Raw genomic sequence first — 13,744 nt, forward strand, 5'->3', positions numbered from 1 at the left:
ACGTAGCATTTCACGTCTTTTCATCCCCAAAATTGGGGTAACGGTACTCATCTACATTTCTAAAGTGTTTCCAGGCTTGGGGCCAAATACGTTTTTCAAGAATGATTTATTTTTATCTCTGTCACCACAACCACATTTGTACATGAGGGATACCGTGCACTCATAGCTTTGGGGCTGCGGGCAGTTCTTGCTTTGTGATCCTAGGTTGCTAAGAAGCCTGTGTTCAGAGTTGTAAGGAATCCTCGCTGTACTTGTCATGTAGCAATCTTGCCCAGCATTCAAAATATTTTCTCAACTTGAAAAAATTCTTAGGGATTTCCCACTGAGGCTCAAAGGCAGTAACATATTTTATTTATTTTATTACAAGGCATGTAAGTAAAAACTTGCATATCAGAAAAAAAGATATTAGATAGAAAACAGTAATAAAATTAACATTATTCTTTAAGAAACTTGGTAATAAATACATTTCCCCTCAACATTAAAATGCTTGTTATTTTGCACAACAATAAATACAGCATAGCTCTGGCATAAAGGCCAAGGCTGGATACAAGAAGTCCATGTGGTTTCTTAAAAAAAGCTCAGGTGATTTATAAAGGTTTGGCATCATGCACTTGATGCACTTTGATACAACTTGCACTTTAATTTTAAATTTTACTATGATCTTTAAACAGTCCCTTAATACGAAAATACAAGAGGAAAATTTGTTTGATTATAGGATTTTTCCTTTAAATATTTTCAAAGTAAGAGATGTGTAAACTCATTAAAACCAATCCTTGAAATAAAATACAATTTTTAAAAAAGTGTCCTGGTGGCTATTCTACAAAAATGCAGATTTTTCTGCTGTGGGTGCTCAAGCCTGACCAGCCAACTGGCAAAAGACCAGTCCCCAGTCAGTTCATCAATTCTTTACAGTTTTAAAAAAGAAATAATAACAACAAAGAGAAAGAGTAAAGAGTGTAGTATTCCCTTCCCAAGTCATGACGGTTCGAGGTTCTTACACTATTATCCGAAGGTGAGAGGAGAAACAACAGGTATATTCCAGAACACTTCCCAGCATAACTTTGGGTCATTCTGGTCTATACTTCTCTTTTAAAACTACCAACAAAAAAAGAAAGAGAGATATTTCCATGCACTGTGCTGTTCTTATGCCAGCACGTATCATCACAATCACAACTGTGAACCTAAGTCACTTTGATAGCCCAATCTAATATAGATTGATTGATTGTCCCACGACATAGTTACATAATGTCCACAAAATGCCACAAGCTCTGGCAGAGCCAGCGTTCTTAAAGTACCGATAGGTCATGGCAAGACTTGGACTTGAGTTTGAAGGCCATGTTCTTGTTGTTCTTGGCAACTATTTTGCCCCAAAACCGCCTGGCTTTCTTGGGGATGCTCTCTCTCCGTTTCTGGTACGCCAGCCGCTTCTCGTTCTTTTCCTTGCTGTCCCTCCGGAGCCGGACTTGCCGCACGATGCCTTCAAACAGCTCTTTCACATTGTGCTGCACGGCTGCCGAGGTCTCGATGAACTTGCAGTCAAACACGACGGCGCAGGCTCGTCCCTCTGCAAAATTGCAAGGTGGATATGTCACGAGGCATCACGAGCAACGGGGAGGCGCAGCGGCCACAGGCAGGGAGTCAGCGCCACCGGGGAAATTCCTCAAGCCTAATATAGGCACAGATAAGTCTTCAATCACCCGATGCTGCCTGCTAGCCCAGGATTCATCTGCTCTGTGTCACACTGCCTTCCCAGAGACGGGGGGGTGAATCCCCTCCTGGAAAAGCCCAGTCCTCGCTGTCATCAGTGAAGGGAGCTGGGGCTGACTGCCTTGTGCCAAGACATGGAAGGCTGAGAGGTCAGCGATGACTCAAAACCACCAGGTCATCTTACGTGCAGACTCCCTCAAGTCACATTAAAGGGTGATGACAGCACCCTCCACGCGCGCAGCACAGGATAGGAGGCAGGGCCCAGACCTCCTCCATGGGTTGTGGGTGCAAACCAGGGTCTTGGGGCAGTAGCAACTTTGGTGTGGACAGACACGTATAAAACCCTTAAATAAAGGCAGAACTATGTCTATAGCTTTAGAGGTACATCTGAAATCACCGTTCTTATCCTTAATTACTTGAACCTAAGCTAAACCTGACAGCTGTCTTTCACACACAAGCCAATTTATTCTGCCTTCTGGCTTGCTGTGAACTCATCCCCAGGATGACTAAAGTGACACGAATGCACCTGCGATATTTCAAAAGATTTTTCAAGTGGGGCAGAGAAGAATGAGATGGCAAACAGGCATGCCTGGGTTCCTGATGAGCTACTCAGTTCAAACTCTTCGCTTGGGGCAACTGTGACAGGAGCCAGAGGAACTGTGCACATTCCCAGTGAAAAAAAGTTGTCTAGCTCAAATGGGAAATAGAAGAGTAGCACAGCTGCAGAGAGAATAAAATGCTAAGCAGAGGAACCTATGTTTCCGATGAGTCAAGATGAGATCATCTAATGCATTGCTGTGTGTTATGTTGTGTCACCTAAGCCTCAGGAAAGACTCTCCAATAAGAGATTTTACTGACTATAGACCTTGGGAGCCAGCAGCAGCTTTCCCAGCAGTCTCTCCATTCCTGTTTATGCGCTTAGTGGTTATTGATTTGTGTGCAGCAGAGGGAGGGCTGGATTAGCATCCCAAAGCAAGGCAGCAAGGAGACCTCTCCTGAAAGGCTGCATAGTGCCTGCCCAGACTAGCAAAACAAAGGCTGAGAGGGAATTTTAATTCATCAGGGAGGACAGAGAACTGGTTATAAAGGAGAGGTAACCTTTGGCAGCAGAATGAAAGGGGCTAAACTCGTTATGCATAAATATGTATTGGAAATCCAGAGAGCTTCCAGCTACCAGAGAAATCACATACTCCAGTGGTCTTACACTGGAAGCTGGGAAAAGAGAAATTCAAGCTGCTTTTATGATGGTACTTAATAACTTTAGGAAAGGGATTACCTGACACATAACAGCATTACCAAGGGAGGGTTAAGGACCTGGCAGACTCCTCCCAGTCCTCTGCCCTCTGTTCCAGTCCTCTGTTGTTTTATTGCTCTTTTATTGCCCAGTCCTGATCACAGCACACTCCCACAGCCAGAGCTCTGCAGTTTGTTCAAAAGCTACTAGGTGACTCTTAACGTTTATGTCTTTTTTATGCTCATCATTTTCCTCACCTGCTACTGAAACTTCACGGCACCTGACAAGGTCACTTTTGTTGCCAACCAGAATAATGGGGATATCTTCTTTCTGTCGCGCCCTGCGGAGTTGTATCCTGAGTTCGGAGGCCTTCTCAAAGCTTGCTCGGTCTGTGATGGAGTAGACAATCAAGTACGCGTCTCCCACTTGCATGCAGTGGTCTCGAATCCATTCGCCCTCACGCTGTTCAAATGAAATGGTCAGATATCGTTATGCCCAGAGCAGGTTTTACTTAGAAAGTATAACATTAGAAAATCCAAATACATTCCTGCTGTAACTGTAATGGGTACGGTTTGAATCACAGTTATACTAAAAGTAATTCCAATGTGGTGATGGTATGAATACTTCACTACAAAGGAGGGCAAAACTTGCCCCAGATAATTCATTGTCCTGGCTTTAGACTGGAATGAACATGGTCTGGAAAATAGATTGAATGTTTTGTTTTATCATTGAAAAAACAAAGAAGGCTTACGCTTCTCAGGCTCATACTGCAGAGATGTTAGGCATGCCTGGCTCAGTGCAGGGATGGGGTTAATCCTACATTTTCCCTGATGTTGACATATGGAAAACACCTACTTTCTCTCCCGACAGATACCTACTTTTGCTATTAGCAGTCATTTATATGCACTTTTCTTTTGACATTTGATTAGAACAAACTAAAGTACCTTATTATCCCACATGTCGAGCAGTATAATGGTTGCACTTTCACCATCCACCATCAGGGTTCTTTCATACGTGTCTTCTGGAAAGAAAAGCAGAAAGGTTGGTAATATATTATTTTGTAGCCTCACATACATTACAGAAAACAAATAGTTGAATACGTATAATTTGTTCACAGTTCAAGTTATTGAGCCAAATTTTATGCTGGCTCACATTCAGTTCTTTCCTCATTTCCATCAGCACTGAACCTGCCCTCTGTTCATTACTGCTTGTCTTACTTTCCATGATATATGAAGGAGGCTGAAAGATCAGGAAACGAAATGTTCATTATTTTGGCTGATATTCTCTTTATCTTATGTGGGAGAGAGAAAATAGAACCAGTGGAAGAAATAACCAAAGGCTGAACATTTGCCCCATGGGAGCAGCAGAGTCCAGCGAGGCTGAGTAATGGAAAATATTTGCTTTCACTTTAGCAGGGACAGTTTACGGGTGAGCAGTCACTGCTGCTGAGAGCAATACAGCTAACAGCCTACCAAGCAGTGAGGACAGAGGTTTGTGAGACAAGAGCTGCTGAGTTTTAGAAAGACTGAGACTTCTGCTGCATCCTAGTTCTCTCCCATTTCACCGTTTCCCACGTTACCTTTGATGTCAAAAAGCAAAAGAATCAACAAATCACAGAACTTCAGTTACTTTGTACTAAGGTCACAAAAATCCATACCTAGATTATAAACACCAAAGTTCTGCTTAGATCTGAGGAGGCTGTTCCCACTCACAATTTTCATCAACCCTTGCTATGAAATCTCAGTCTAAGTTCTGCTTCAAATACTAATCTTCCTTTTTTTCCCCAAACCTGGCGGTGTTTGGATGAGTGATAAGGGGTTTGGACCCATCTCTAGTTTTGCATTGCTGGTCAGTGAAAAATGCCAAGCTTAGGCCTTCTGAGCATGCCACCCCTCTCACTGCAGCGTTCAAGGGGTCTGTCCTAACCACGCCTGTAGACAGGATTGTGTCTTAACTCTTGCCTCGTAACGCTGGGCGTTAATGGAGTGAACTTTCCCCTGAATTGTAATCAGAGCCTTTCCTCGAAGCCAGGAATCTATATCCGTGCAAAAGAATGAGCCAAAAATGCTACACATTTAAAATAAAACCAGAAAGACCCTAGGCTTGACACAGCTTAAAATGGCGAGATTAAAAAGACCGAGCTAATCGATAGGAGTGGTTTCCCTTACAGGCCCACTAGCATGATGTTTGTGTTCGTGAGTTAGCTTACTCTTACAGTCAGGAGCAAAGCCTGTCCATAAAAACAGCTGTATTCCCTCTGTGAGTTGGCTACCCTGAAACCATCCTCTCTCGTAATAAAATTTCCAGTTTGGAGAATAGTTTCTTCAACTGACCAAGAACTTCAGCTGTTTCCCATCTATGTGGGAACAAGCTCCATACACACCAGAGAACAATATCCAGAGGACTCCTTCTCCGCTCTGTTACGCATGGAGAGGCTACAAACACGGAATCATACTCCTCAAAAATATTATGCCCAAATGGTCATATTCAGCACTGATTTGCACCTTGGTCAATCCTAAGGAACTTCCACAGGGTTTAAAACACACTGAAAGTGAGCAACTAGTTCATCTCATGCTTATTTAGAAGCTGACATTAAAAAAGGAGAGATATAACAAGAACAAGTTTCCCAATACCTAGGAAAATCTGGCCTTGAAAATCTGTCACTGCTACACCCCAAGCAATATTGCTGGGAGTGCGAATGAAAGAGGAAACCATATGGCTTTGCGTGGAGGAGAAGAAAACTGTCTGACAAGGGTGTGCAAAGCAAATCAGCTGCGTTTTCAGACGGCTTGCCCAAGGGTTCTACTCTAATTCACTGGTTTAGCACTAGGAAATCTTTTATCAGAGATACTCCAGGCTGAAGAGCTGGTGGATGCGGGAAAAGACAGTGGTAGCAGCTGAGGACAAAGCACACCTGAATACCAGATTCAGAGTGACTGCACCATGAGGAGTTTCAAATCCCCCAAAGGCACGAAGATCTCTGCCCTCCGTCTGTGACAGAGAGCAAGGATAATATTGGTCCAACCTTCCCATGCTGGGCTGTATTAAATCCTGGGTAAAACCTTTCCTAACCAGAAAGGTAAAGACACAAAAAGCTGTCCTGCTTGTGCTCCACCGAAGGCTGGAAGAGAAGCCCAGAAGCTCTCTGTCCTAGCACTGCCACCGTTGCACCAAGGGAGTGCAGGCAGGAGAGGGAAGGGATACGGGAGAGATGAGGAGAGCCCTGTGTGCTGACGAGCAAAACCAGCCAGCAATGTGCACGTCCTCCGAAGGTGACAGCGTCTGCCTCCTTAGAGACACGGTGGATTTCTATTGTAGCACAACCCTTCCACATCAACATCTCACACAACATAGATCAGGGCTTGGTGCCACAGCTTCGCCTTCTGCATGATCTGATCTTTGGGATTAAAGACCACTTTGCACCCCTAAACAAAGCAGAGGAGGACAGCAAGTGGGAAACACCAAAGAAAATCCTATAGCTTGTGCATTTTTCCCCTGTTTGGGCAATAGGAATTTTCCTACACTGCTTAAGGACTTCTTTCTGTATTTCCCCTGGGGGAATTCGCGCTGGGCAAGGAGATCTATTTTACTCAAAATCCTATGCTGAGGTAATGTGTTTATACAGAAAGGCTGAGATGACTTCTAATGGCAAATATTTTGAAGGTGATTGGAGGACTCAGCAGTGGCTTTTTCTTCATATATTATTTCTAAGTATTTCATTCTCGTAAACCATAAGGACTTGCAGTTGTTTTCTCTCCCCCATAGAAAGCTGGAGTCAGCCTCATGGAGCCAGAGGCGACACAATGTTGGACCAGCATGAAGGCTGAACCGGCCTCCTGTGTAACATCATCACAGGCAGAAATGAGGCAGTTTCCAACAGGTATTTTGAAATTAAAGCATGAGAATCTAAACTGTTCTCTTTCAGAGACTTTCAATCCTTGTTGGTGAGTCTCTTACTCATCTTATTTTGCTTACTTGTTTTCTTAGGACAGATGCACGTGTTGATTCAGTTTTGATGATCGGATCCAAATGCTACCTCAATTTTTGATGAAATGGCCTCTCTGATTTTCTGTGTCAACTACTACTGGCAGGGCTGAGTGCAAGCAAACACAGACACCCCAGGGCATAACAACGTACCTCCCAGCACCTCACAGTCGCTGTCGATGCTGTCGTGCACCCCTGCAAAGATGTTGGCTAGCGAGGACTTGCCTACGCCGTGCTCCCCGATCAGCACCACCCGGTAGCAGTTGCTGCCGGACTCAGAGGAGATGACAGAGTCAGACGACTCCGAGGACCAGCTCCTTCTGTAGTATTCATCGGGACTGATGGTATATCGCTTCTGCGGGTTGTACTCGTTGGAGTCCTTCTGGACCAGCAGATTCTTTCCGTCAGCAGGGATGCTCCATCGCTGCTGCTGCTGCTGCAGGCTGCTGTTGTGGGTGCGGCGCATGGTGACGTTGTTGAAGGTCATTCTTTCCTCCTGGTGAGAAACAGGGAAATCACAGGCGTTACCCACAAAACATTTAGAAATGCATTAACACGCTCTTACTAACTTCAAGGCAGCAAGTCCTGCTCTTCTATAGGGATCTAATACAGAGCAAAAGAAAAACAAGACTTTCTGCACTCTTTCATAGTTGCAGAAATATTTCTAGTTAGTGAGTCAGAGGTTTTCTCCTAGGGATGATACTACCCTCACATGCTAAATTCTATCTTTGTTTAGCCTTTACAAGCTGATAGCAGTGCTGGGTGCAGCCCAGGCCTGGAGAGAACAAGACATTGCTGTGTCCCAGGAGAAGAGAGAAGAGGCAGCATTCACCAGGGCTGTCCTACATGGGAGCTGTATCCCTGCTGAGAGGCAGCCTACGGTACACGCAGCACCTACAGGTACTGGTCCTCGTCCTTTGTGCTCAATTAGGGGCAAAGAAAGGCACTGGTCCCGGTGCTCCCAGTACAGCTGGGTGTACAGGAGCTTTCACATTGCCTCAGTTAAGAGCTGAAACTTTTGAGAAAGCAAGAAGACATCACTGGGAGCACCCTTAGAAAACTCTGATGTGAGAAAAGAGCCATGCAAGCAAGTTTTGCTACAATGGGGTGGATTTGGATCTTGTCTACAGTCGGGTAAACAAAGAACGACTCTGCTTCAGACAGCAGCTTTTTGGCTGGTAAGAGGGAGGACACAGTCAAGTCCAACAGCTTTTCTGAGGAGGTACAGGTTCTAGCCACTACAGGAGGTAGTGCTGGGAGAAAAAGCTCATAACTTTACAGATATTAAATCAACAACCTAATTTCCTCCACAGTCAGCTAGATAGGTTAACTTTTCTTATCTAACCACGGTTCTTAATTTCATTTTACTCAGCAAACTCTATTTTGCCTTGCTTGGAGGCAGAGGACAGTGATGTCATTCTTACGGGCCAAGAGCTACCATTTTTAGGAAAGTTACTTTGATGCATTCCAGTTCCCAAAGTCACAGTTATTTAGACATTTTGCTTTTTGCCATGTATCTGATGTTTCTCGGCTCTTTTCGCCATATTAGTAAATAGGATAATTGTCTGCAAAATGCACCTGGTCATTTGAAAGCAAACCTGAATAATAAGTGGTGAACGAAAAAAGGTACAGCTAAGCATCAAAACAACACAGACAAATTGCTCTTCCTCATCACACAAAACTGTCTGAAAACTTCTGTGAATAAATGCACAGCAGGACATAGGGTAAATACACAGAAAAAGCACACTTGCTCTGTACTCCTCACCATAGACGCAATACTTTCTGTGATGCGCAGTACTTAGGGGCAAAATGAGATCATTCATTCGCATGGTCCTAGTCACAGTAACTTTATCAGGAAGAATATATCTCGACTAGAAATCACGCACCAAGCAAAGGCTGCTTCACAGACAAAATGAAATATTGGCTGCGGTTGAATTTTAAAATGCGTTTTTCCCTCGCAGTTTCCCCGCTGAAAAGACCAGATGAGAAAAGCCAGCTCCGATTCGGTCAAACGACAGAGCCTGACTCGCGACCGGCAATAAACAGCCACTGGCTAAACCGTCACAAACACGAGCATTTCATGATTTCGCCCCATCATTAAACAAAATGATCACCCCTCATTAAACAAAGCCAAACGGGTCCCTGTCACGCGCTGCGTTCCAGGTTCAAACTGGTTTTGATACCCCACACTGCGTTTAGCAGCCTGGGTCTCTAGCATCGGCAGTAAAAGACTGCATCCGAACCGACGCTGCCTTACTTCTGCCAGGCTCCTCCGGGCAGCCGGGTCCTTCGCTCTCGCTGCCCTTCTCCCTTGATGGGCTGCGGTGCGCTGAGCTGCTCAGCCGGAGTAAATCCTCTCCTGCTTTGGGGCTGCCTCTTTAATTCTTTCTCAGCAAACCTGGTTTATATTAAGCCCATCTGATCCGAGACAGGGCTTTTCCGTGACGTGGCTGGCCTTTCCATACAACAGCCAGCCCCCAGCTGGGAGGAAGCAGACATGCAGAAGAGCAAAAACTTGCAAACAATCTCTAAAGACTTACTCAAAATCATATGATTGTGTTAATATTGCCAGTAAAATAAACACATTTGGTTCTTGCACGATGAAAACAGGAAAGTGGAAAAACCCAAAATAATACATGCCGTTTCGCCTCACTCTGGTTTTGGTGCAAATATCATCAAAATTAATGATGTTTTTAAAACGTCAAAAGTTTCATTAATGCATAAAATGCTGTAAATGTATTATGGTCTCTGTCTGCAAAATACACTTAACCCCCTGCTGGACAAAACATTTCTTTGGAATAAAATATCTGAACATTATTCTGAAGTTATCCTAAAAATAGGAATATTATTCTGTTTTTTTTAAAAAATAAAAATCTAATATATACAATGCTATTTTTCTCTGTCAGCCTCCAAGTGACTGCACCCAGTTTCCTGAACTGCCTAATCAGCTGCAACCCTTTACTAACATGGGCCTGAAAAAAACATCCAACTACAAATTCAGTGTTGCTCCAGCTGGATGGTGCCAAAGATGCATCAGAACACAAAACGTCTGCACAAATTCGGAGTGGCACAGTGCTCATTCTGTCTGCAGTTCATTAGGAAAGACATATATATAGTGTAGGTGCCACAAACCCAGGGTCTGTTCCTTAAATTTTTATAATCTCATAGCTGCTGGCAGAAGAAATTTTGCCAGAAGGAAAAAAAAACAAATCTGTAATGTGTGCTGCCGGGTGACACTTCTAACAATGTATGCAAAATACTTCTCGATTAACAAATGAAGAGTAATAAACTTTCACAGAACTGCTCAGTAGGGATACCACAACTTATATAAAAGCATATGGAAACTCTGTAGTCAGCTCTCAATTATCCAGACTCTGGATTAACTACGCTGAGCTCAAAACCAAGTTCCTGCAGTTTTCCTTTATATTTACAATCTCCTGGTTACTCTATTAGGCCCTGAAACCAACAGGTGACTAATTCTTATCCTGCACATCTGAAATTTGAAAACTTCACTGCTGAGCAGGGACAAGAATATATTTTTTCATGTGCCTGTTCTTCTCAGTTACAGGCAAGCAAGTCTTTAACTGACAACGTACCTTTACCAAAAGGAGTAGAGAAAGGCAGAAAAGAATATCTATTGCTATGATTGCAGCCTCACATTTATTTCACATTCCTCCACTGTAAAATTGTTTTTCCCCTGAGAAACCAGACCTTTATGAAATTCTTCAGTTGAAATCTGCTTGCTTTGTAGCCCCTTTGGCTTTGTTGCATTCCTGTGTCTTTTGTGAGGTATCTCCTGAGCCCATTCGCAAGCTTAAAGAGCCAAGAGCATTTCCCAAAGTAATACGCTCTCATCAATTTACATGGAAATTATTCAGATCTGCCGAGGGGAGAGTTGGACAAAAACATGTCCTGATTTTCCTTCACCTGCATTTCACTGCTTGGCACCTGCTGACCTGGCTCCAAGTCCTGCGTCCCCACCTCACCTGTCCCTTACACAGCAGGCTCCGAGTCTCTGCGGCTGTGTGAAAATCCCAAAGAGCACAAAGGGGCAAGTCCCTCCACGTAGGATGTACAGAGCAGCTGTAAATACTTACTGCACAGAATGAAACAACAGCTCTGTCGGGGAAGGTTTACGGCATGGCCAGTGGTTTGCAAGAAGGAGCACTTTGCTCTTTTGCTTTCAAGGTACTCAGCGCCACTTCGGAAGTTGCTCAGGGCTTTTTGAAACATGCTGGAAATCAGGAAGGTGAGCGGGTGGCCAGAGTACTGTGCTCTGCACATCGGGTTCACTTAGGTCTCTTTAAGTTGTCTACAATTTGTCACCGCGAGTGAAAGAGCAAAACCCGTCCACCGCAGGACTGGAGAGATTTATGGCCAGATTGATCTCCGCAGAACTGTCGGCTCTAACGACTCACCCAAATGCTGAACGTATATCATAGTAGAAAGCATGAACAGCAGAAACAAACCAAAGACAGAAAAGCCTTTATGTTTAGTTATGGTTAGTGTTAGAACAGGAATTGCTAGACATCATCTTTCATATCCTCTTCATAAAATTCAAGGCAGACAAAGAAAAGGTGGCTCTTCATCGGCCACACAATATATCTCTTCTACAAAGCCATCCGTAAGGGTTGTCTCAGCCATGGCATGAAGCGCTTGCGCTTGGGAAACTTGCGCGTGTGTTTTCCATTGTACTGTCTTTTCCGAGCCTATTCTGGGTTTCCAACTAGACAATTAACTCTCCAGACCCCGTTCTGTACTACTGTCTGCTTCCACATGATGGAGAGCTCTTGTTCCTCAGGGAAAGGACTCATGAATTTCAATCATTATAACGTGGGGAAAACTTTTCCTTACTTTTTTTTTTAAGTTGGGGAGAGATGTAGGATTTTCAGCCTCCTGGTACTTATTCATGAGGGAAAACAGCGGCTCGATTAATGAAACATGAACTGAGCCCTTCTCAGTAGGGCTGACAATAGGCTCGGATTTCTAAATAGAGTCCCATAGACTGATGGAGGCTGATGCAGTACTGGACTGCTCAGCCCTCTTGCACTGGTCAACACTTCTGCAACTCAAACTGAGACACCTGCGTAAGGCCAGGAGCAATCATGAAGCACACAAGTGCTCAGATGTTACCACCTGGTGCAATATTAAAACTCGGAGCAATTGCTTTTCACCCATCTTATCCATTCTGTGCTTCAATAATCCACATCTTAAAGGAATTCTCCCTGCAGCCAGGATGAAGTAAACATCACAGAGTAACAGCTCTGCAATCCTTCTCCAGCCAGTTACAATTAGACCAGGTGATGCCTAGAGCAATTAGGCAGAAATCCTCCATTGGATATAAAACAGCAGCACTTTCTAGCTGACACTTAATTAGCCATTTTGTGTTTACATATATGAAGGCAAAAGTAGTTCCTCAAATCACCCTCTGGCATATAGGTTGTGCATAAAGAGGACCTGAATCAACTCAGAGGGGGAGAGAAATGCAAGAGGAAAAATCCTCAAAAAAAAGCAGGAAAAAAACCATTCAAATTTATTTTAATAGAAACTTAATGAAGAGTGTCTGAAAGTGCACTTTCTCCCTATGCATTTAGTAGAAGAGTACATCTTCATCTTTCCCCTCAAGGAACCTGACTTAGTAGACTGTGTTCCCAACAGTTAGTTGTCTGCAAAAGCAATGAATGAAGTCCACCGCCTTCCTTTCCTCCAGACCATTAAAGCATTTCACAGTTTGCTCTACTTCTCACATAGAATCACAGAATGGTTTGGGTTGGAAGGGACCTTAGAGATCATCTAGTTCCAATTCCCCTGCCATAGGCAGGGACACCTTCCTCTAGATCAGGTTGCTCAAAGCCTCATCCAGCCTGGCCTTGAATATTGCCAGGAATGGGGCTGTCACAACCTCTCTGTTGAGGCAACTTGTTCCAGTACTTCACCACCCTCTGAGTGAAAAATTTCTTCCTTATCTCTAATCTAAATCTGCCCTCTTTCAGTTTAAAGCCATTGCCCCTTGTTCTATCACTACACGCCCTTGTAAAAAGTCCCTCTCCAGCTTTCCTGTAGGCCCCCTTTAGGTACTGGAAGGCTGCTAGAAGGTCTCCCCAGAGCCTTCTCTTCTCCAGGCTGAACAACCCCAACTCTCAGCCTGTCTTAATAGGAGAGGTGCTACAGCCCTCAGATCATCTTCGTGGCCCTCCTCTGGACCCTCTCCAACTGGTCCATGTCCTTCTGCTGGGGACCCCAGAGCTGAACACAGTACTCCAGGTGGGGTCTCCTGAGAGCAGAATAGGAGGGAAGAATCACCTGCTGGCCACACTTCTTTTGATGCAGCCCAGGATACAGTTGACCTTCTGAGCTGCAAGCACACATTGCTGGCTCATGTTGAGCTTCTCATCAACCAACACTGCCAAGTCCTTCTCCTCAGGGCTGCTCTCAATCCATTCTCCGCCCAGCCTGTACTTGTGCTTGGGAGTGCCCCGACCCATGTGCAGGACCTTGCATTTGGCCTTTTTGAACCTCATGATGTATGCACAGGCCCACCTCTCCAGCCTGTCAAGGTCTCTCTGGATGGCATCCTTTCCCTCCAGTGTGTGGGCCACACCACACAGCTTGGTGTCATCAGCAAACTTGCTGAGAGTGCACTCAATCCCACTGTCCACATTGCCAACAAAGATGTTAAACAGCACTGGCCCCAATAGTGACGCCTGAGGAATGCTGCTCGTTGCTGGCCTCCACTTGGACATCGAGCCATTGACCGCAACTCTTTGAGTGTAACCATCCAGCCAATTCCTTATCCACTGAGTGATCCATCCATCAAAT

General features: G+C 44.4%; 1 protein-coding gene across 1 annotated transcript; it reads right to left on the reverse strand.

Annotated features, from left to right (window-relative positions):
* Positions 1-1,286: 1,286 nt before the first annotated feature.
* On the reverse strand, positions 1,287-7,412 carry GEM (GTP binding protein overexpressed in skeletal muscle). The gene is made up of 4 exons (XM_009981095.2): positions 7,079-7,412; positions 3,886-3,962; positions 3,199-3,403; positions 1,287-1,564 (listed from the first exon to the last, which is right to left on the reverse strand). The coding sequence occupies exons 1-4, from the start codon at positions 7,410-7,412 to the stop codon at positions 1,287-1,289; spliced, it is 894 nt and encodes a 297-aa protein (XP_009979397.1).
* Between the last annotated feature and the right edge of the window lie 6,332 nt (positions 7,413-13,744).

This window comes from Tauraco erythrolophus, chromosome 3, assembly GCF_009769465.1.
Source record: "Tauraco erythrolophus isolate bTauEry1 chromosome 3, bTauEry1.pri, whole genome shotgun sequence".
Classification (NCBI taxonomy): domain Eukaryota; kingdom Metazoa; phylum Chordata; class Aves; order Musophagiformes; family Musophagidae; genus Tauraco; species Tauraco erythrolophus.